The sequence below is a fragment of the Cucurbita pepo genome, chromosome 1, assembly GCF_057944985.1.
Source record: "Cucurbita pepo subsp. pepo isolate OVF chromosome 1, ASM5794498v1, whole genome shotgun sequence".
Classification (NCBI taxonomy): domain Eukaryota; kingdom Viridiplantae; phylum Streptophyta; class Magnoliopsida; order Cucurbitales; family Cucurbitaceae; genus Cucurbita; species Cucurbita pepo.
The window spans coordinates 2,238,167-2,259,677 of NC_141798.1; the positions used below are offsets into that span (position 1 = coordinate 2,238,167).

General features: G+C 35.3%; 3 protein-coding genes across 3 annotated transcripts; all 3 read left to right on the plus strand.

Annotated features, from left to right (window-relative positions):
• The first annotated feature begins 1,624 nt into the window (after window positions 1-1,624).
• Window positions 1,625-2,669, plus strand: LOC111808974 (nigrin b). Its single transcript, XM_023695244.2, has one exon. It carries the CDS (start codon window positions 1,644-1,646, stop codon window positions 2,511-2,513), a length of 870 nt encoding a protein of 289 aa, XP_023551012.2. The 5' UTR covers window positions 1,625-1,643; the 3' UTR covers window positions 2,514-2,669.
• An 884-nt stretch (window positions 2,670-3,553) lies between these two features.
• LOC111797194 (uncharacterized) lies at window positions 3,554-10,836 on the plus strand. The gene is made up of 21 exons (XM_023680144.2): window positions 3,554-3,950; window positions 4,255-4,387; window positions 4,641-4,777; window positions 4,859-4,904; window positions 5,123-5,335; window positions 5,461-5,964; window positions 6,046-6,180; window positions 6,285-6,500; window positions 6,585-6,674; window positions 6,756-7,000; window positions 7,084-7,172; window positions 7,461-7,501; window positions 7,771-7,801; window positions 7,888-8,010; window positions 8,108-8,325; window positions 8,416-8,511; window positions 8,888-9,000; window positions 9,187-9,322; window positions 9,420-9,524; window positions 10,081-10,377; window positions 10,469-10,836. Exons 1-20 carry the CDS (start codon window positions 3,676-3,678, stop codon window positions 10,279-10,281), a joined length of 3,147 nt encoding a protein of 1,048 aa, XP_023535912.2. The 5' UTR covers window positions 3,554-3,675; the 3' UTR covers window positions 10,282-10,377; window positions 10,469-10,836.
• Window positions 10,837-11,590: 754 nt separating this feature from the next.
• LOC111797202 (membralin-like protein At1g60995) lies at window positions 11,591-21,498 on the plus strand. Its single transcript, XM_023680155.2, has 14 exons — window positions 11,591-12,020; window positions 12,923-12,985; window positions 13,664-14,098; window positions 14,437-14,518; window positions 15,517-15,578; window positions 15,764-15,858; window positions 16,987-17,066; window positions 18,077-18,160; window positions 18,527-18,643; window positions 19,284-19,369; window positions 19,485-19,591; window positions 20,214-20,305; window positions 20,396-20,472; window positions 20,768-21,498. Exons 1-14 carry the CDS (start codon window positions 11,868-11,870, stop codon window positions 21,068-21,070), a joined length of 1,836 nt encoding a protein of 611 aa, XP_023535923.2. The 5' UTR covers window positions 11,591-11,867; the 3' UTR covers window positions 21,071-21,498.
• The last annotated feature ends 13 nt before the right edge of the window (window positions 21,499-21,511 follow it).

Consider the following 21,511-nt stretch of genomic DNA (forward strand, 5'->3'; position numbering starts at 1 on the left):
ATTAAATTGTTATTTGGTTGTTGTCAATTAGGTCATGTTGGCGTTGGTTAAGCACCATGTGGTCGATTGTACACAAAGTTGAACGTTATGCTTGTGTTGTTGATCTCTTGGGTCAAGTGGGGAGATTAGAGGAATGACAATGCTAGCAGGACTGAGCATTTGGGGTTCGCTACTAGCGGCATGTTGAAAATATGGCAATCACGAGAGCTTATGTTTAAAGTGGACAATATTAATACCAATGTGGAGGTTATTGTTCGTATCTCATGAGTGTTCTTCAATAATGATACAGAAACCTACCAATTGGATCTTAATTAAGATGATTTCATCCTAAATGATATGAAATTTTTAAAATTTTGATTTAATAAAAAATCAACCTTTATGAATCTGTGTTGATTAAATATTTCAGATCAAAAAATTTGTTTGAGATTTGAATCATTCTACGACCCCAATGAATTAAAAACATAAATCATAAATTTTTTTTTTTTTTTATAACCACAATTCCACCCAAAACCTTCCACTTACAAGAATGGATTATTTGTCATAATCCATTCGCTCCTAAACAAATTGAAATCCATTAAGTGTAAAACACTTATCGTTATTGATGTAACTCTGTTGAGTAATAAACTCGACCCATTAATATTGTGAACTCATAAAAATAAAAAATAAAAAATAAAAATTAAAAAAAAAGAACTTTTTACCTTCTCCAATAATTTAAATATATGTTAAAAAATTTATGACTGGAAAAGCTAACTTAGTATGATTAAAGTTGAATTATGAATAAATTAAAATTTTATGAATTTTATTATATATATTTATTATGATTTTATTTAACATTTTATGACTTTGATCGTTTAATAGAATCCATTTTAATAATTATTTGTTCTATATTTAAAATTCACATAGGTTTCTTAGTTTCTTCTATTCTAATTATTTAAATCTTTATACAAAAATACTTTGCATTAAATTATAAATTAACCAATTTAATATTTATATATGTTGAGCGTAAATGATCATAATTATCTTATTTTTATTGGAAATTCCCTCATATAATTAAGAATAAATAAAATGGAAATAATTTAAAACTTTAAAAAATTTTCAATAATATTTTTAAATCTTTATAAGTTAATATTTTATTTAAAAGATCATCTTATAATTTTTTTTAATACCCTTATAAAAAAAAACCTTTAAACTTTTTAAAAAATATCTATAAACTTTTTAAAAAATAATATTAATATAAATTTTTAGATTTTTTTTAAAGTTACCTTAAAATAAAAAATGAAAATAATCCTTTTTTTTAAACACATTAAAAATTAAAAATTTAACGGTACTTTTTAAACAAAATATTAAAAAAAATTCATACAATTTTTTTTTTAAAGAAAAATTTTAACTTATATATATATATATATATATATATATATATATATATATATATATATTTTTTTTTTTAATCTTAAAAAAAGGCACCTCAACCATGGGAAGTAAATGGGTTGTGATTCATCATTCGCACTACCCTTATTTTATGATTTGGATTGCAATAATGATCCATCCTCCATTAATGGTGTTGTTTTTCACTATGTTTTTGTGTCTATAAATACCCTTCATTTCATCTATCTTTCTCACCCTTTACTCAACTCTAATAATCAATGGACAAGATGACACAAGTCCTGTTCTGCATTGCCCTCACATTCTCCCTCGCCACCCACACCGCCATAGCGGCCGCCTCCGGCTACGGATCGTTCGGAGCCCGCTCACATCTTGTCGGTCGAGACGGGCTGTGTTTAAACACCTTGTTGATTTTCGGATATTATGCTCCAACTGACTTATCCCTATGCGAACAAGAGAAATCAAGCCAACTATGGTCCATCCTTGAAGATGGTACGATTCGAATAAGTGACATGAGATTCTGTTTGGTTCCTAAATCTCAATCCACTGAAGTCATTGGAGCCAATGTTGTAGCAATGGACTGCTCAAGAGAGATAAGACACGACATGAAATGGACCAAAAACAAGGATGGAACCATCCACCACGACGAGTCGGGACTCGTCTTGACCGCGAAACCAGGCAGGATGGTGACGGTGGAAATCAATGAAAATTTACCATCACAAAGCTGGGAAGCCACGGAGACCTTTAACCCAATGGTGGCTAATATCAAATGGCTTGATAACTTGTGTTTGAAATCTGTAGAAGGTGAAAATTCGTATGTGACGTTGAAAGAGTGTAGCCGAGATGATAAGAACCAACGATGGGCGTTGTATGGGGACGGCACCATTCGACAAAATGAGTATAGACACTTGTGCTTGACTTCGTCCGAAAGGAATTATGGCGCGATGGTGGTTGTGTCTAGGTGCGCTGACAAGCCACAGCAGCGTTGGGGGCTTGCGGAAGACAACACCATCAACCATCCCAACACCAACTTGGTCATGGATGTGCGTAGGGAGGTGCCTCAGTTGCCGCCCATGATCGTGGTTGAGAAGCATGACGGCGCCCCTAGCCAACAATGGACTATTTACTGAATGATATGTAAATAATGAATGGTGAGCACTAGCTAGCTCTCCTTGTGTATGATGCCACACGAGGCCATGCAAATGAGTACCTATCCTTGTACCTCTTCAAATGCTTAATCTATAAGCATCAATAAATAAAGCGTGGACACGTGTGTTTAATTATCACTTTCATCGAAGTTTTCAAAGCTTGAGTTCATATGATCCGTGTCAACAACAATCTAAGTTTTGTTGGCTGCGACGAAGCGAGCTAGGTTATCAGGAGAAATCCTTTTCCCTTAGTTTATGCTAATCGATTGAGTAGTCATTGGAGTCACATTCAAGCTCCTATGGAGACTGATTGCTACTGCCCTACCATAAGAGCAATAAGCCAGTCACATGCAAACAACTTTTAACTTATGAATTCGAATGCCCAAAAGGCCTACTGGTCAGCCACTACTGCCTACGACCTGTGTGCGAGGTGCTCACTGATCGAAAACCTTTCCCTTAGTAGATATTGTCTTATTGATTTTTAAAACATGTCTGATATGGAGAAGTTTTCATATCGATGTTGGATCTCAAAATCCACCCTCTTCACGGCCTTGTTCCCTTCTCGAAACGATGTGGGACCCCAATCCACCCTCTCGGGGTCGTGGGTCTAATTTAATATTTTAGTTTTATAAGAATTTAGTTATTTATAATAACATGTATTATGGATAAATATGATTTTTTTTAAATAATTAACCGTGATGACCTAATATTGATGGTATGACGAGAGTAATTTACCGTGTTCTCCGAAAAATATTAATATTTTTTAAATAAGAGACAAAATTAGTGAGATATTTTTTAAGATATAATTATTAATGTTACTCAAAAAAAGAAAAATAATTTAATGGTTCAATAATAACATTCCCCTGCTGTTTTCTGTTGCATAAGAAAACGACAAATTGTGAGTGAGCGCGTGAGAAAGGGCGCGTGAGAGTTGGCGCGTGAAACCCAACATTAGAATTTTCAGCACAGTTCATCGCCGAGAGTTTCGTTAGACTATAAAATCTTAGATATGAAGTAAAACCCAAAAACCCTTGGAAAAGCAAGAGCCTCCTCCTTCCATTGGAATACCCGCTTTCTCTCCGCCCCCTTTTGCTGGTTGGGGAATTTCTGCGACGGTCACCGGAACCGACCTTCGACGATCACCATGTCGCAGTCATTGGAGTTGTTGCTCATTCAATTCTTGATGCCCGACAATGATGCCCGGCGGCAAGCGGAAGAGCAGATTAAGCGTTTGGCCAAGGATCCTCAGGTGGTGCCGGCTCTTATTCAGCACCTTCGCACCGCCAAGACTCCCAACGTCCGTCAGTTGGCTGCGATATTGCTCCGGAAGAAGATCACCGGCCATTGGGCTAAGCTTTCTCCTCAACTCAAGTTGCTTGTTAAGCAGTCCTTGATTGAGAGCATCACTATGGAGCACAGGTCTATTGGATTTTCCATTCTCAATTATCAATTCTGAATTGTATTTTAGATTTGAGCTCTCTCTCTCTCTATAATGGCGCAAAATGAGATGAATGCTTGAATTGAGTAAAAATGATTCGGCGTAAAGGGAATTGAGTGTGTTCCGATTTGTGGAATTGCGTCTTTAGTTTCTTCCTAGCGCTAATTAGCTTTTATAGTGGAGATTTTATCGATTATTACTTCGTCGAGAGCAAAATTTCTTTCATATATGTTGCTGTCGATTCTCTTAGTGTTGTATTATTAACAAATATGTGAACTGGTGCAGTCCACCTGTGAGGAGAGCAAGTGCGAATGTCGTAAGTATTGTTGCAAAATATGCTGTTCCAGCAGGAGAATGGCCGGACTTGTTGCCTTTCTTGTTCCAATGTAGTCAGAGTTCCCAGGAAGATCATAGAGAAGTAAGTTCATACCCTACAAGAACTTTTAAATAATGTGCAATCAATCAGACTGCACGTACTTGTACCAAAGATACATTCACGACCTTACTATAAATAAATTTAGAACGTCTATCTTTTGTATCACTTTCTTGTACATCCAATGATGGTGCATGGTCTCTACTGTGTTGAAGTTTTATGAAATGCTGTAATTAGTTTTAGACTAAATTCAATTGTTTCAGCTGACTAAAATGTATGATTCCTCTGGTGTTAGTAGGTGTCTTTGATTCTATTCAGCTCCCTGACAGAAACGATTGGAAATACTTTCCTACCACATTTTTCAGATTTGCAAGCTCTCCTACTTAAGTGCTTGCAGGACGAGACTAGCAGCCGTGTCAGAGTTGCAGCCTTGAAGTAATGTCTTTATCTGTTACTCCGTCTGCTTACCGCAAAATAGCTTTGTCATCCACATGAATATTTTCTTCTTGTGTCCAGGGCCGTGGGATCTTTTCTAGAATTTACTAATGATGGAGCAGAAGTGGTAAGTCCAAACAAGACTATGTTAGAATGGAGTTCATCCTTGATTTATACTAGAGCCAACTAGACTTTCTCTGTATGTTGGTTTATAGTTGTTTTATCATTCCTCCAGTTGGTCCTGTCTAATACAGTTGTTTCCTGGGCTCTTTTATTTTATTTTGTTCCAGCTTATGCAACAATCATTTACTTTTTGTATATTTGTGTTCATATCTATCAATGCAGGTCAAATTCCGGGAGTTCATTCCCAGCATTTTAAATGTTGCCAGGCAGTGCCTTGCCAATGGTGAGGAGGATGTTGCAATAATAGCTTTTGAAATATTTGATGAACTAATTGAATCTCCTGCTCCGCTTCTTGGGGAATCTGTTAGATCAATTGTTCAATTTTCGCTTGAAGTTTGTTCTAGCCAAAATTTGGAATCTAGCACTCGTCATCAGGTAGGGCTGTACATATATATTTTTTAAAACTAATACAAAATATTTCGAATTCATTATTGAAGAGAGTGCCTTTTCTTTGGTTCTAATCTCTCCTTGCTTTTTTTTTTCCCCTTGTTCGATTTCAGGCGATTCAGATAATCTCGTGGCTAGCAAAGTACAAGCCCAATTCCCTAAAAAAGCAGAAATTGATTATCCCTGTTCTACAAGTTATGTGCCCATTACTTGCAGAGTCATCTGATGGAGATGGAGATGATGATCTTTCTTCTGATCGAGCTGCGGCTGAGGTTATTGATACAATGGCCTTAAATCTCTCGAAGCATGTTTTCCCTCCTGTGTTTGAATTTGCTTCTCTTAGTAGTCAAAGTGCAAATCCAAAGTTCCGTGAAGCTTCTGTGACAGCTTTAGGGGTCATATCAGAAGGTTGTACAGAACATGTAAAGAGTAAGTTAGAACCAGTTCTTCATATTGTCCTTGGAGCATTAAGGGACCCTGAACAAATGGTAAGAGGGGCTGCATCTTTTGCCCTGGGTCAATTTGCTGAGCATTTGCAGCCAGAAATAGTGTCACTCTATGAAAGTGTGCTTCCGTGCATTTTAAATGCCCTTGAGGATAATTCTGATGAAGTGAAGGTATGGTGGATCCATGGAGGAGAAATTACGACGTGAATAAATTGTGGACAAGTTTTAATGAAAGTGATTTTTCATTTGCAGGAAAAGTCATACTATGCATTGGCTGCATTTTGTGAGAACATGGGTGAGGAAATCCTTCCTTTTCTTGATCCTTTGATGGGTAAACTGCTGTCTGCCCTTCAGACAAGCCCCCGGAATCTGCAGGAAACATGCATGGTACAGCTTATTTCTTTTACTTTTTTTTTTCTCTCTAGGATTTTTAGATGATTTATTAATCTTCTATATTCCAAATTGACGTGGAATTGTTGAATGAACTACAGTCTGCAATTGGTTCGGTAGCGGCTGCAGCTGAACAGGCTTTCATTCCATACGCTGAGAGAGTGTTGGAGTTAATGAAAATATTTATGGTTCTTACCAAGGATGAGGAGCTTTGTTCCCGAGCAAGAGCTACTGAGTTGGTTGGAATAGTTGCTATGTCTGTTGGGAGAACCCGGATGGATCAGATTCTACCTCCTTTTATTGAAGCAGCAATTTCTGTAATGCATAAGCTCTTGTCTTTGGCTGGTCTAGAGTTCTTATTTTACCCTCCAAGGCTTTATCCATCTCTTCTCTTCTATTAGGGCTTTGGCTTGGAGTTCAGCGAATTACGGGAGTACACTCATGGATTCTTCAGCAACGTAGCAGAAATTTTGGATGATGGCTTTGTAAAGGTAATAATCTGTCTGATTTCATTGTCAACCACTTCCTCAAATTTACTGCATCTTTGAAGTTAAAATTTGTTTTGTAAACAGTATCTTCCTCATGTTGTACCCCTTGCATTCTCTTCTTGCAATCTCGACGATGGCTCTGCTGTGGATGTAGATGAATCGGATGATGATAATGTAAATGGGTTTGGAGGAGTTTCATCTGATGATGAAGCTCATGATGAGCCCAGAGTTCGAAACATTAGTATCAGGACAGGGGTGCTGGATGAAAAGGCAGCTGCAACACAAGCTCTTGGCTTGTTTGCACTGCACACGAAGAGCGCTTATGCACCGTATCCTTTTTATTAAGTTTTTTCTTGCCCCTTCGAACCCTTCTGTCATAAATAACGATTTTGGGTTCTTTAACTTGACTTAGTTATTTGGAGGAAACTCTGAAGATTTTGGTTCGACATTCTGGTTATTTCCATGAAGATGTCCGACTTCAAGCAATCATTTCTTTGGAACGTGAGTTGCTAGCATCTTCTTTATTTGCAATTTTTCTTTAGTTAATGGATAGCTCGTCTTTTCAAGTTATTTTTATGGCTGGTAATCTACCTTAGTACCTTTTGTTTTCTTAGACTTTGTTCTCTGCCTAACTCATTTCTAATCAACAATAAATTCTGATTGGGCATTTGGGCTGCTACATTTTCGGAGGGAGCATTACTACTGTAAATATTTGGAAGAAAACTTAAATTGTTAATTTCAAGTTGCAAGGAACCATCTTTATTCATTCTTCACTCAATGCAACTGCAGATATTCTGAAGGCAGCTTTGGCAATCTCCCAAAGTTACAACGTGAGTACATCAATGCACTTCTTCTCGCATCTGGAGTGATAGTTTCGTCAGCCTCCCGTTTCCTGTTATTTTCTTAATTAAATTTCCAATGGATGATTATTGGTGATTTAAAAATCTTTAATTTTATTTCTTCTTGCTTTTGACATATATCTTCTTGCATGCACCTATTAGTCCTCTTCCCTCAACAGGATATTGGGTACTTTTAGAGGAAAAGAAGATTATTCCTAAATGATATGTATCTCACTTTTTCACTCTCTCCCATTGTTCAGGAGGCATCAACGAAGGCAAAAGAAATTTTTGGTAAGAATAAGAGCATGCTACATTACTACATGTACATGTTTAACTTTTATTTTTCAGTGGAAAATTGAGCACTTCATTTGTTCTAGATACTGTGATGAATATTTATATCAAGACCATGGTTGAAGATGATGACAAAGAAGTAGTTGCTCAGACTTGTACAAGCATGGCTGACATTATCAAGGACTACGGTTATGGTGCAGTGGAACCTTGTAAGTTTTGATATTGAGTTTCAGATTATTGTGAAATGTATTTTTATTCAATCATTCTATCTCGACTCTTATTGTTGCTTTATGGTCCAAACATTAGATATGCCTAGGCTAGTTGATGCAACATTAGTTCTGCTCCGTGAGGAATCTGCTTGTCAGCAAGTGGAATCTGATGGTGAAATAGATGAGGATGATACTGAACATGATGAAGTACTAATGGATGCGGTGTCTGATCTGCTCCCTGCATTTGCGAAGGCCATGGGTTCTTATTTTGCACCTATTTTTGCAAAGCTATTTGAACCATTAATGAAATTTTCAGTGAGTTAACAACTGCGCTTGATAGAATTTCAAGATTTACAAGGTAGTAACTTACTAACTGTTGCCCCATTTTCCCTCATGTTTATCCAGAGAGCCTCACGACCTCCTCAAGATCGAACTATGGTGGTTGCCTGTCTTGCTGAAGTAGCTCAGGACATGGGTTCTCCAATTGCGACCTATGTTGATGTAACTACTCATTACTGCAAATCTTTTTACTTTTGCTTTTTTATATTGTGGACTGACTATATTTAAGGCGTGTTTGGTATGCCTTGCCTTTTTAAGTGATTCTTTAAGAATTATTAGTTTTTGTGTAAAGTTTTAAATAGTTATAAAAAGTGTTTTTGACTAATTGAAAGTGTTTTTAACCGAATGCGTTTTGAGAAATTCTGATAACCATTAAAGAAAATACTTGAAAGTACTTTTAGGAAAAAGCATTTAATCATTTTTCTTCCAAACTTCACGTAAAACATTTTCGAAAGGCGCGCCAAACACACGTTTAAAGCATGTAAATGGTTGGGAACATTTCAAGTGGCTATTTTCTGATGCTATGCATAACTTTCAGAGAGTAATGCCTTTGGTTCTCAAAGAATTGGCATCATCAGAGGCAACGAATAGAAGGAATGCTGCATTTTGTGTTGGAGAGTTCTGCAAAAATGGGGGCGAGTCTACTTTGAAGTATCCTTGTCTACTAAAATATATTTGTCAACTTTCATTTCCGTTAATATCTTCGAGCTGTTGTGTTCCCTGCTGGGAATCTAATATTGCACTGAATCATTTATTGATATATTATTTTTCATAGTCAACCTTTCGCTTTGTACTCTCTTCGTAACCATCAGCACCCTTTTCCTTAATCAATATCAGATATTATAATGACATATTTCGTGGGCTCTACCCCTTATTTGGGGAATCTGAGTCAGACAATGCTGTAAGGGATAACGCAGCTGGTGCAGTCGCAAGAATGATAATGGTGCATCCTGAAGCTGTCCCATTGAATCAGGTCAGTATATCTTTTGGTTTTACATCTCCCTACCAGTTTAGTTCCTTTTACATCAGCAAGTCCTGCTTAACTGTTTTATTTTGATTTTGTTACCTAGGTTCTCCAAGTTTTTCTGAAAGCTCTACCTTTAAAAGAAGACCACGAGGAGTCCATGTCTGTTTATGGTTGCGTGTCTACCCTTGTTTTGTCATCCAATCCTCAGGTATTGGTTCTGTTGGTATTTAGCATGGATTTTAAAATTTTCTTTTGTTTAGAAAATGCTTACTCATGGAAGGCATAGTTCTATTTTGGAGATAATTCAGGAATATTAACTTTTTGTTATCCGCTCAATTACATTGTGAAGATAAACTAGAAAATTAACATTTGATCCCCTGAGTGACTGAGTGTTACCAAAATTCATACCGTGTTGAATTGTCATTCTATAGAATGTACCCAAACAGGAAAATTTAGGACTCATAGTGCATAGTGACGCTATATTCCCTTTCGTAAAGCTTTACCGACAGTTTCCCAGTCCGAGTAAACATTTGGGTAGTCTTCACATAAGCATTTTACTTGATCTATCTGATAGGACCGGAATGATGAAAATAATTACAACATAAGCTTCTAACACAATGTTTAACGGAGCATGTTAGGGAGAAATGAAACAGGAAAGTGAGGAAGAAGAGCGAACAACTGAAAGGCCCAAACTGAGTTCGTTCAATATTGAAAAAATAAATCTGGATACTTAATAGTTCTATTAATTTGTGCACTAATTGCAGATCCTTTCTTTGGTTCCGGAGTTGGTTAATATCTTTGCTCATGTCGTGGTGTCTCCCATCGAAACGTCAGAAGTTAAAGCTCAAGTAGGCAGAGCTTTTTCACATCTACTTTCAATCTATGGCCAACAAATGCAACCACTTTTGAGTAGTCTTCCACCTGCACATGCCAATGCCTTAGCTGCATATGCCCCAAAAGGCTAACAATCCCTCCATATTGCATTTTCGTCTTGTTTGTTCAACCAGCTTTCTTTCCCAGATAGGATCATAAGATCTTAAGATGAAAAGTTCCCCTATCAGGTATGCAAAATATCTCCATCTCGCTTTCGCTTAATTTCTGCTAGTTTATATGTTGTCTCTTTAACATCAAAATCATCGCTCGTTCATCCAGGTCGCTCGTTGGCACTCGGGGTGCCATTTTTTCCATTTTCTCCTACTGGAGACAATACCAATTTTTGTTTAGATTCATTTGTTTTCACATTATGGTCTATTATATTTCCCTTCCTCAATTTCAATAATCTATTTCCATAGTGTGTTCTTCCTAGTTTATTGAGTGTGAAGTGATTTAGAGAAGAGGCATTTTTGTACTTATATTTCTTTTGTGGATGCGAATCTTGCAATGCATCCGTAGTTTAGTTTATAGTAAAAGGTTGGTCTGGTTTTTCATTTGATTTTATTCTTCCCCCCATTTGTGCTTAAAGCAGTGTTTAAATTTTACCTTTTGTTATAAAGAAAATATATGGTCGTGCTTTGCTTGTATATTTTATCTTTATTATCTAGTTTTATTGAAATTATTATGTTCTATTACATAAGTCACAACAGACTGAATACCTGTTGTAATCATAATGCATCATTTCAATGAAAGATGTAAGCTATGTTTGAGTTAAATTACAAATTCGATCTTTGTGATAAAAGAGTTAGAATTTCGTTTTTATAATTTTAAATGTCAAAAAGTAATCTTATTGTAGGGACTATTTATGTGCTTTCATTTTCACTATTAAAAAATTAGTCAATATTTGTTTTTTTTTTTAGAAATATTTGATTGCTAAGGGAATTTACATGTTTTATAACACGAGTATCATTTTATTGTCTAAATTAATTTCTTTTTCACGACCATTAATTAATTTTTAAGGATAAAGTCAATAATTATGACCAAATAAAGTTGGATTGTAAGGTTGATAAGTACGATTTTAATATGTTTTCAAATATTATGACTAAATAAGGTTGGATGTCTCAAATATTATGACCAAATAAGCTTGGATGGTAAAGTTGATAAGCACGATTTTAATATGATCTTCTCAAATATTTTAAGTTATTGTTATTGGGATAGTTAATTCATTGACGATTTCTTATTTAAAATTAAAAAAATAAAACTTTTAGAGATAAAAGGTTACATCAACATTAATAATTTAGATTTTTAAGAAAAGCCACATTTTATAAGAGTATATTGTTTTGAATTTTTTTAACAAAAGATTATTTATTACTCGTGATCGTACGAATTTCGTATGCATGGTTAATTTTTAATTTCTTGAGGACGAGGGCATAATCCTCCTCGAAGAAGAAAATAAAAAAAAAGATGGAAGAAATTTGTCGTGGAAGATCAGGATGACGATCGAATGCTTCCATGAGTCGCTCCGATCGAATTGATAACAGCGAGGCAACATAAACGATCGCTGTTTGGACGGAGCCTGAAGAAAAACCTGGAATCGCTTTCCACCAGAAGGAAGAAGAAGAAGAAGAATCCATACTTGAGGTCTTGATGTTCGATTTCTAGATAAAAGGGTAAAAGGATGGATCCAGAGCAAACGTTTATTCGAGTTCAAGAACGGTTTTCACAGATGCTGACTCCCAAAGTCAGAGCCACTCTCGAGTATATGAACCTCTGTATTGCTATTACCTTGTTCTGTATTCTCGTGGTTATGCACGCGAACTACGTACAACAGGTTCTTCGCAACTTACGACTCTTCCTGCAATTTGATTTTTGTGTGTTTGTGTTTTCGGAGCTTTGTTGTTTTGCAGCGATTTTTGGGTTTGGGTTTTAGGGTTCATCGATTGGTTAAATTGGATTTATGGAGGTCGTGGTTATGTTCAAATTGAGGCACACTGCTTGTCTATTTTCGTTTCTAGGACATGGGTTTTTTCTTACGTTTCTTGACTTGGATGGAGCCTTGAAAATTGTGGTGTAATGCAGGCGATCGTGGCAGTTTCGTTATTGGGTGTTCTCAGTTCTCTTTCTAGAGTATTCTTGATGGATTCAGGATGACTGCAGTCATTTAGAATCAAGATGTTGTAGTAGGAAGGTCATAAGCTGTTCTTACGGGTTTCCAGAATGTTTGAATTTCATAGACCTAGCGTATTGAGTCGAACTCTTTCAGTTTTAGGACACTCATTTTGAGTTAATAAAGTGAGTTTTGAAAGGGAATGAAATGTAGACACTCTATTGTGAGTTGAACTCTTTGGTTTTTAGGGCATGGTTTTATAGATTTTTTTTGATGCCATAGTCAACATGGTGTCTTGGTGTAAATGCTCTCCCTTTTCCATTACTATAGCGTTTCTTCCTCCTTTCTGGTTGAAGAGGCCTTTTGTAGATCTGACCCTTGGGAGTTTACCATTGTTTATGTTCTGTAATTTCATACCACCAATGGAATTGTTTCTTATTCAAAAAAAAAAAAAAAAAAAAAAAAAAAATTTTTGGGGCATGGCTTTAGGCATGTGGTAGATATATAGCTTCTTCACCATTCTGTTAATTTATGTTTTGAGACATTTCTTGTTATGCATGGACTATATCTTAGTTCTTTAGTTTTGATGTTGTTTTGATTAAGCTTTGTTCTTTCTGCATTCAAAGCCTGGTTGTTCAAGTGAGCTCTCTGGAGTTGAGACAACAGAAGCCCAACTTATTCAAATTAAGGTAAATATTGTCTCCTAGTGGTGAAACTTTGAACTGATTGTTTGTGATCAGTGCTTTTCGAGAGAGCAAGAATTTTATGGACCAACGTTCTCTTCGCTTTTCTCTTAAGGCTTTTGTTTGAGGAAAACCAGGATTTTGTTAGCTTTTGTTGAAATTATTTTCTTATTTTGTGCCCAAGAATTTTTTCTGATTTTTTTATGCTCCCTTCTGTCTATTCTTTTTAACCATCACCTTGATCAGTAAATAAAATTTTATTTTATTTTATTTTATTTTATTTATTATTATTATTATTTTTATATAAATCGTATTCAATAATGGGGTTTTCAAACATAAACGTCTAGACTAGTCCTAATATTTTCATGTTTGTTCCCTTTATTTCCCTTCTGAGTCACACTAAGAGGCTGTTACTCTAAGAGACTGGACATTGGAATTAAATGAGGTTTTTTATTTTCTTTTAGGAAAACCTGATTTACTTTTCACTATGATTGCTCATACCGGAAACACTCGAGTATTCTTCTTTCTTAAGTTGATGTTCTTGGATTTATACTTTTGATCGTCTTGTTTTGGTTTATAAATTTGTATTAATCAGTGTCTTAATTTTTTTTCTTGTCTTTTAGCTTTCGTGCATTCTTACATCTACTTCAGTCTATAAAGCTAAATTGATGTCCTTTTCCATAGATAACTACTGCAGGCCTGTGGTCACAAAATGACTCTGAGCTTAATATTGAAGATATCCCTGGTGGGGAGACTGTAAGAGAGAATTTGGAAGTTGCAAATGATGAAGACGAATTGACATTTTTGGCTGCCAAATTTTGGTTAAATTGGTTTGGTTCAGGTGCTAGAAGGGGTAAGTATGCACCCAAGATCTGGAAATCAGATACAGAGATTCTAGAGCATCAATCTGAGTGTACTGGTGTGGATCAATGCTCGAAAGCAGCAGTTGATGACACAGTTATCAAGCTTGACAAAGAGGAGCTCCACATTAGTTTCCTGATATCAGTCAAGGAGACTTTTAAGGCAGCAATCGTTCACTTCGGTAGAAGGTGGCACCGACGAATTTTATTTATTTGCAGACATACAAAGCAGATCCTGAACAGCCTTTGGAAGCTATCAGTGAGTAAATTATTGATGGCATTACATTAATTGCAAGGTTCAAGCATGCTCCTTTATTGGTTAAGCACTTACTTTTAGTTTCACTCAATATTTTATTGTGTTAGCTATTCCTATTATTCCTCAAGACTTTTGACCTTAGAGCTTTTAATACTCATAGTCAATAGGTGTTATTCTTTTCAACTCTGGCATTCAATTTTATCCTCTTACATGTATGGTTCCTTGCTGTTATTGAAATGTTTCTTAATTCTCATAAGAACTACTTTCAAAACCGTATTTCTAGTGTAGAATCTTGCGGGAATAAGTTTGAATCTTGATGTCTCTAAGCATTGCAAGTGCAGAATGTTGCAGGAATAAGTTCGAATCTTGATGTCTCTAAGTGGTCACACATTCTTCATCTGGAAGGGCTCCGGTCTGCTGCAGGTAAATAAGCAACTTTCTTTCTCTCTGTGCATGCTTTCTTTAATCTTGACATGAACACATAAACCAGCCGTGTAGTTTGAAAAAATTGGTTTTATAGCCTTGATGCTTTTGATCATATTATTTGATTTTTGTGTGTTGAGAATTATTTATTCCCTCTGAAGATTTTAATCATAAGGAACATATTTATACATGTACACATACATGCATACATGCATACATACATAGACATATATATTCCAATTCGTTATCTAAAAAAATTATGCATGAGACTAGAAGACCATGTATCCTTCCAAAATTTTGCAAAGAAGATCATTGAAACTATTGAAAAGCTTTTGAATTTACTAGAATTAAAGAAAATGAAATAGCTACAAAAATGTTAAAATGTAGTTGGCGAATAATAAATATTGAAGCAAACAAGATCCTGTTCTTTGACTTTTTTTTTTTTCCATTCCCAATATTCTAAAAAAAGTTGATGACAAAGATGGCCATCAATAGGTCATGGCTGAAGAAGATGGGATACTTTTTCCTAGGTCATGGCTGAAGAAGCTGGGATACTTTTTCCTTCTTCTACATGTCAAGTTTGTGAAAAAAAAAAAAAAAAAAAAAAAGTAAGAAAGAGCTTATATATAGTTGAAAAGATCCTTGGAAACTTCTGTCGTTGATAAATAAGTATAAAGTTGGAATTAAAAAAGTTCATTAGTAAATGCGCTAGATTAAGAAAGCCAATTACAAAAGTTATCGTTATTTGGATTTGAAAATAAGTGCAATTGAAAAAAGTGATTTTATTCAAATTAATATGCAATCACTTTTACCAAACACTAAAACTGGTTAAAATTCCTTTGTAATCACTTTAAAGCTCTTTTAAATTAATGCCAAACAGGGCTTAAAGCTATTTTTTGAAATTTTGGCTTTGAAGGAATTGTCTTTTCTCTTCATTGCTTTGTGTTGCTATTTCTGACGGCTTGTTTTGATGTCTTTGCTTTGTGTTTTCTTTTCAGTGCAATGGCTCGTGAGAAGAAGTAAAATTTTTGAACCGACGTACTTGTATACTAGGGAAAAGGTAATTTGTTTATATTTTTTAAAACTATTATTGTTATTTTAACTTTTGCTGGATTGATTCTTTCTTCTGATATGAAAGTCTGTTATTTTCACTTATATTGAATTAATCTTGGCTCTATTTTCACTTATATTGAATTAATCTTGGCTCTAAGTACTTCTCACTAAATCTAGATTCATACGCTGCAGGGATATTTTTTATTGCCAGAAGGAGCTAAATCTAGGCACAATATACAAACAGTTAATATAAGTATACCAGCTCAACATTCTTGCTTTGGAAACAGGTATCTATTGAGTATGGAACGTTATGTTCGTTGATTACTGTAGAAATTCTAGTTTGTGTTCTCAGAGATCTAGACAAGTCTTTTACCTCACTTGTATCAAAAGTTTTTTTTTTTTTTTTTAAAAAAAATTTGTTCATTGTAGTTATAATGATTATTATAATGGTCGATTGTTAGCATTTTCCTCAATTTCTACAACCCTTCTTTCTAGATGAGCCATGTTTATAGATTTTGTCCACTCCTGATCGGGGGGAAATAAGAAAGGCGAGGAGGAAAAAGAGGCAGAGGTCCCGATCAATAAAATGTTGCTCTACTCATATAAAGATGTTTCTTTTTCTTTGAAATATTATTGAACAAATTATATGATCAATTTGTTTCAAATGTGAATTTAATTAATTTTTTCCAGATGTGGAAAAGAGAGCTACTAGATTTTTTAGGATGATTTGGGATGCTCCCACTCTAGAAACTAAGATGCTAAAAATAAAAGATCTCAGTGGATATTTCTTCTAGATAAGAAACAATTTCATTGATGTATGAAATTTCTGGGTTAAAGCCCTAAACCTAAGAAGGTACAATAAACAAGACTGGATGTCTCCCAATGGTGATTAAGACAGAACATAATTAAAAAACTTATGAGGTGAAGAGCTTATATGGAGGCTCAGAGACAAGGTAAAACATTCTCAAGGCTCCTACGAAAATTCTTGGTTCTTTCCAAGCCTTTCAGCATATAGCCTTGATGGATGGACCTTAGATCTCAACAAATAGCTGCTGTTGTGGCTTTGCCAACCTGCCCATTCGGGAAATAGTATCCTGGGCATTAAAAGGAGGGACATCAACTAATGTGAAACAGTTTTGGAAGCACAAGTTTGTGGCTTTTTGCATCTTTCTAAATACACCGTCATGGAAATACAGAGGAATAAATTTGGGTCTTTTTTGAATTCGATCATACCTAGTATTTCATTATTGGTTCATATGTTTTACTAGTACTTCTGTTTATCTTAGCAACTAATAATTGAAGTTCTTATTGGTTTACTATGACTTTTTAAGATAAAAATTGCAGAGAAATAAATATATCATTGTTGTTGTCATCATTTTCACAACAATAACGATGATAATGGTTATTTTTGGCAGATGGCAACAACTTCTCATAAACAGATTTGTTGGGTATGATACAATCTTGATGAATAGTTTACTGACCTTTCCCGGTCAAGGTAATAGCTATTTATCTCTATGTAGTTACTATGTTATGGTGCAAGTATATAAAGTCTTTACGTGTGTTTTACTTATCTGAAATCAAGTGGTTTTCTTTCTCTTCTGTATCTTGCCATTTCACAAACTTATTAGAATTACCTTGAGTGACTGATATAGTGCAAGGGCTAATCTTTCAGATGCAACATCTTTGTTTATTCCCGAGGACATTTCTTTAGAATTGATTATGATTTTATCTATAAATTACTTTGTTTTGTTTGTAACCTGAGTGACCAGCTATGCATATCTCAATGATCATAGTATTAATATTGTTCGTTATAGTTCTAAAATTTGAATCCCCACTAGTTATATTCTATGGGGGAAAAAAAAAAGGAAAAGAAAAATGTAATGGGTGCATAATTCTAGTTCATCTTCATAAAACAAAATCCTCAATAGTGGAATTTCTTGAAACTTGTCTACATGGAACTTTCTCGTATAGTATTTAGATATCCCTATACTTTTGTTATTTTTGTTTGATATGAAGATTTTTTTTTCTTTTTTTGAATAAGAAACAAGGAAGGAATATGTTCCAATAAGACAACAAGAAACAGCTTAAGGGCCAAGTAGAGCCCCCCCCCCCCCCCCCCCCCCCAAAGCCTATACAAGGAGAGCCTTCCATTCATTGATAATCATCAAAAGACCGTAGTTACAAAATAATTTGTGTGTAAAGATATCCACCAAGAAGTCGTATTTTGTACGAAACTGCAAAAGAGAAAAAAATAAAAAAAAAAAGACTGTCTACAAAAGTTCTTGCATTCCTTTCCTTCCACAAGTGCCACAGGAGAGATCTAAAGGGGCAGTTTCTGACTACCTTCGCTTCACCTTTCGAAATCCAAGCATTTAAACTTTTCATGACCCTATCATCCACCTTCTTTCGGTGACTGAAGGAATCATCCACCTTCTATTTTATTGTTTTACTTTGGAGGATGTATATCTTTATTTACATCTACAGCTAAGTTTAAATTTGTTTCAGGCTATCTTTACAATTACCAAACGAAGGAGTTTTACAATCTTAGCTATGCATTTGAGCCGCCAGAGGGTCCTGCCAGATTTGGAGGTTCATTCATTTATCCTTTTTTCTACAGCATCAATATGGCTCTTTCATATGACTGTTATTAACTGATGAAGGATTATGTTGTTTTTATGAACTTATTTAGTAGAGTTTAGGTCCGGAAGGTTGTTGCTTTTAAGAGTGTATGCCATTCTACTTTTAAGGATTCAAGTCTGTTCTCAACCAAATTAGCTTAAATTTTATTAAGTCCATTTGGCTTCTAGGAACTTTTTCCAGCCTTTTTAAAATATGTGCATTAATTTTAGTTATTTCAGTTCGGTCATTTTCTGCAATTTGTGTTGAGATATATTGATTCTGGATTGTGAAATCTACCTTGACAAGTATCTGTTCACACATTTTGTTTCCATTCAGATTACTTTGTGACGAAGTGTGGTGTGCTTATGATGTCTCTCTTCGTTTTCTTCACTACTACTATGTCGGTGTCATTTACATTGAGGGAGACACAGACTCGCATGTTGAAGTTTACAGGTTCCTTTCTTTCATTTTTTTTACGAAAGCATTGGAAAGTTTTGTTTTCTTGTTAGAAAAATGGTTTATTTTTTTAGGAAAGAAGTTCATAGGTTCCTTAAAATTCATTTTCTACCTGTGGTCTTCTACTGCATTATATCTTCATGTGTGGCATGCGCCTCCTATCTACTGGCCTTTTAAGCCTCAATATGTTTATGTTGTAACACTGTTTTCCTTGGCAAGGATGATGGTAGTGACCATAGCATGCTTGACATGCATTAAGAAGTCTGTATACTTTCTCATCTCATGGTGCCATATGCAGAGCCACTGATTATATATATATTTACATTACGAAATAGAGCCATTGGATTCTTTTTTTTTTTTTTTTTTTTTTTTTTGGGTTATATCACAATTTTCTTTGATTGCCTGTTGTAAAAATGTTTGATCAAGTGGAGTTATGCATTCAACGGATCACATCATAAATATTTCTTTTAGACAGGAATTTTCATATCAATCTCTGACTTCTGAAATATCTGATCTGTCTACACTTTCTATTGCTACGTCCATCCATTCTTACATATAAAGTTGGAAGGCTGTATTAATCTTGAAATATAATGGGGTTCATCCTTCTTTTTATACATATATATATTTATTATTGCAGTGCAGCTTCAACACCATGCTCGACATCAACTCCCAACGTTTCAGTTGATCTTTGTGCATGTAATTGAGTCACTTGTCTTTGTTCCAGTAAGCACTCAGATTGTTGCTTTACTGTTGATATGTACGCCTATTTCTTGTCTTTTACTATTTGGTGGTCCAAATGGATGTTTTTCTCGCTAATAATCTATTGCATCGTCTGCAGATTATGATCGGTATACTATTTTTCCTGTTTGAGTTTTATGACGATCAGCTCTTGGCTTTCATGGTCTTGATCCTGGTGTGGTTAAGTGAATTATTTACACTTATTAGGTTTCTCTCTCTTTCTCTCTCTCTCTCTCTATGCACGCATGCGCGCACACACACTTTATATCTTCAGTGGAATGACACTGATGAAATCCAATTTTGTCTCCAGTGGAATGACAATTGGAGAAATCAATAATGGTGTTGTTTGAAGTAAATTGAAGAATATTACATTTAGTGTATCCACTAAAAATTTCATTAAAACTTAAGGATTAGATTAGATATGTTTTAGATTTAGTTAAAATAAATATTAGGTGGAAGTTCCTCGATTTGGTTTGGCCATCTTGCTGTGGTGGGTAAGGTCGGAAGATTAATCTCATTGTGGATCTTGCTCTTATAACCTCAGCAAGTACTTGGTTCAAATTAAAGAAAGATAGCAGTTTTGGTGGTCTATAATTCGATGTTTTATAGGGCAGTAAGGGTGTGTATAACCAAATTCTGATGCTTATATTAAGGAGCTGTGATAACTTAATGTAAAAGTTCACTTGTATTTCATTCAATCAACCGATGGACCGATTCTATATTAGAGGTTATAGTCGAATCATGGATACTTTTAGCTGTGCACAACACATATATAACTTATATCTGTAGCTCTTACATAATTTAATGTTTTTATTTTCATTTCCTGCAGTGTTCGGACTCCGATATCGATGAAGTTTTTCCCCCGCTTTTTTCTGCTCTATTTTCTGGTTTTTCACATTTATTTCTTCTCATATTCTTATGGTATGCCACTTATCTATTCAACAATTGTGGGCTCATATTATAGGGGCTGTGGTTAACCTGAACCTAAATTCCATTTCACAATATTTTCAGGTTTTTCATATTTGGCTCTTTCGACTACTGCAGCCTTTATGCAGCATTTGATTCTCTATTTTTGGAACCGCTTTGAGGTGCATTATTTTCCTTTCATTTAATTACGTATCTACGGGACATGACACGAGAGAATGACATCGAGAGTTAGTCCATTTACATACTCTAAGTGAAGTCGGATCTGGGAGCTTACATGTATGGGATCTGGTCCATAGGTTGTTAATAGGACATGTTCTATAGGTTGTACTACTATGTCCTTGAGTTGTAAGGGAAGTCGGATCAAATATTTATGTAGGCATTTCCTTGGCTTCTTAGTGGTATATGTATCGTCACTCTATCGCCTACTGATGCACATTAACTTCACATCCAATACAGGTACCGGCTTTGCAGAGGTTCATGCAAAACAGACGATCTCAAATACATCATCCAGACTTCCATATTACCTCTTCTACTATTCTTGCCTCCACGTTGCATATCACAAGGTTAAACACTAGAAATCCCAGTGCACCTAATGCAGATCCAAACTCTGGACCTGATCCAAGGCCTGCGCCTGAAACCATGCCCAATGGATCCAGAGGTGTGACCGAAGAAGTTCCTCGACCTCAAGAGCGAACTGAAAATGATAGTCTTGACAGAGCTCGTGATAGGATTCAATCTCCAGAACTCAGAACAACATGAACTTGGGCAACCAAGGAATGGGAATTCGTTTAGTTCCCTGCTGTTTTGAATCTTAAGAGGAGTAGCTAAGGAAGGTATTAACTCATTACGTACCGTTTTCCGACATGCAAGGAACAATAGACAAGTTTATACAGGATTGATTGCCTTCTGAGGAAAACATTGAGAATCCAAATGTTCAATAGTGTTGAATTTTCATGATATGTGTTAATATTCCCCAAAGAGTGTATGTAAGTTGAAGATTAATTTAGGGGCCGAGACGGGGACGGGGACGGGGACGGGGACAGGCAAGCAAAGGACAAGAAGAAAAGAAGAAAGGGTAGGTAGAATGATATATGATCTTATTGACTGTGTTACTACAAGGCTTACCTTGAACTTCTATTATTGTTTATAACAATCAGAAAAAATCAACTTCAGGCCATTGTGATGAACTTGTATGCTTTA

Excerpts from the sequence above, each read along its gene's own strand:
- LOC111808974 (XM_023695244.2), top strand. The coding sequence starts at position 1,644 with ATGGACAAGATGACACAAGTCCTGTTCTGCATTGCCCTCACATTCTCC.
- LOC111797194 (XM_023680144.2), top strand. The coding sequence starts at position 3,676 with ATGTCGCAGTCATTGGAGTTGTTGCTCATTCAATTCTTGATGCCCGAC. Across the intron at positions 4,778-4,858 it reads GTCAGAGTTGCAGCCTTGAA|GGCCGTGGGATCTTTTCTAG; the intron begins GTAATGTCTTTA and ends TCTTGTGTCCAG. Across the intron at positions 8,326-8,415 it reads AACCATTAATGAAATTTTCA|AGAGCCTCACGACCTCCTCA; the intron begins GTGAGTTAACAA and ends ATGTTTATCCAG.
- LOC111797202 (XM_023680155.2), top strand. The coding sequence starts at position 11,868 with ATGGATCCAGAGCAAACGTTTATTCGAGTTCAAGAACGGTTTTCACAG. Across the intron at positions 18,161-18,526 it reads GGGTCCTGCCAGATTTGGAG|ATTACTTTGTGACGAAGTGT; the intron begins GTTCATTCATTT and ends GTTTCCATTCAG. Across the intron at positions 19,370-19,484 it reads AGTCACTTGTCTTTGTTCCA|ATTATGATCGGTATACTATT; the intron begins GTAAGCACTCAG and ends CATCGTCTGCAG.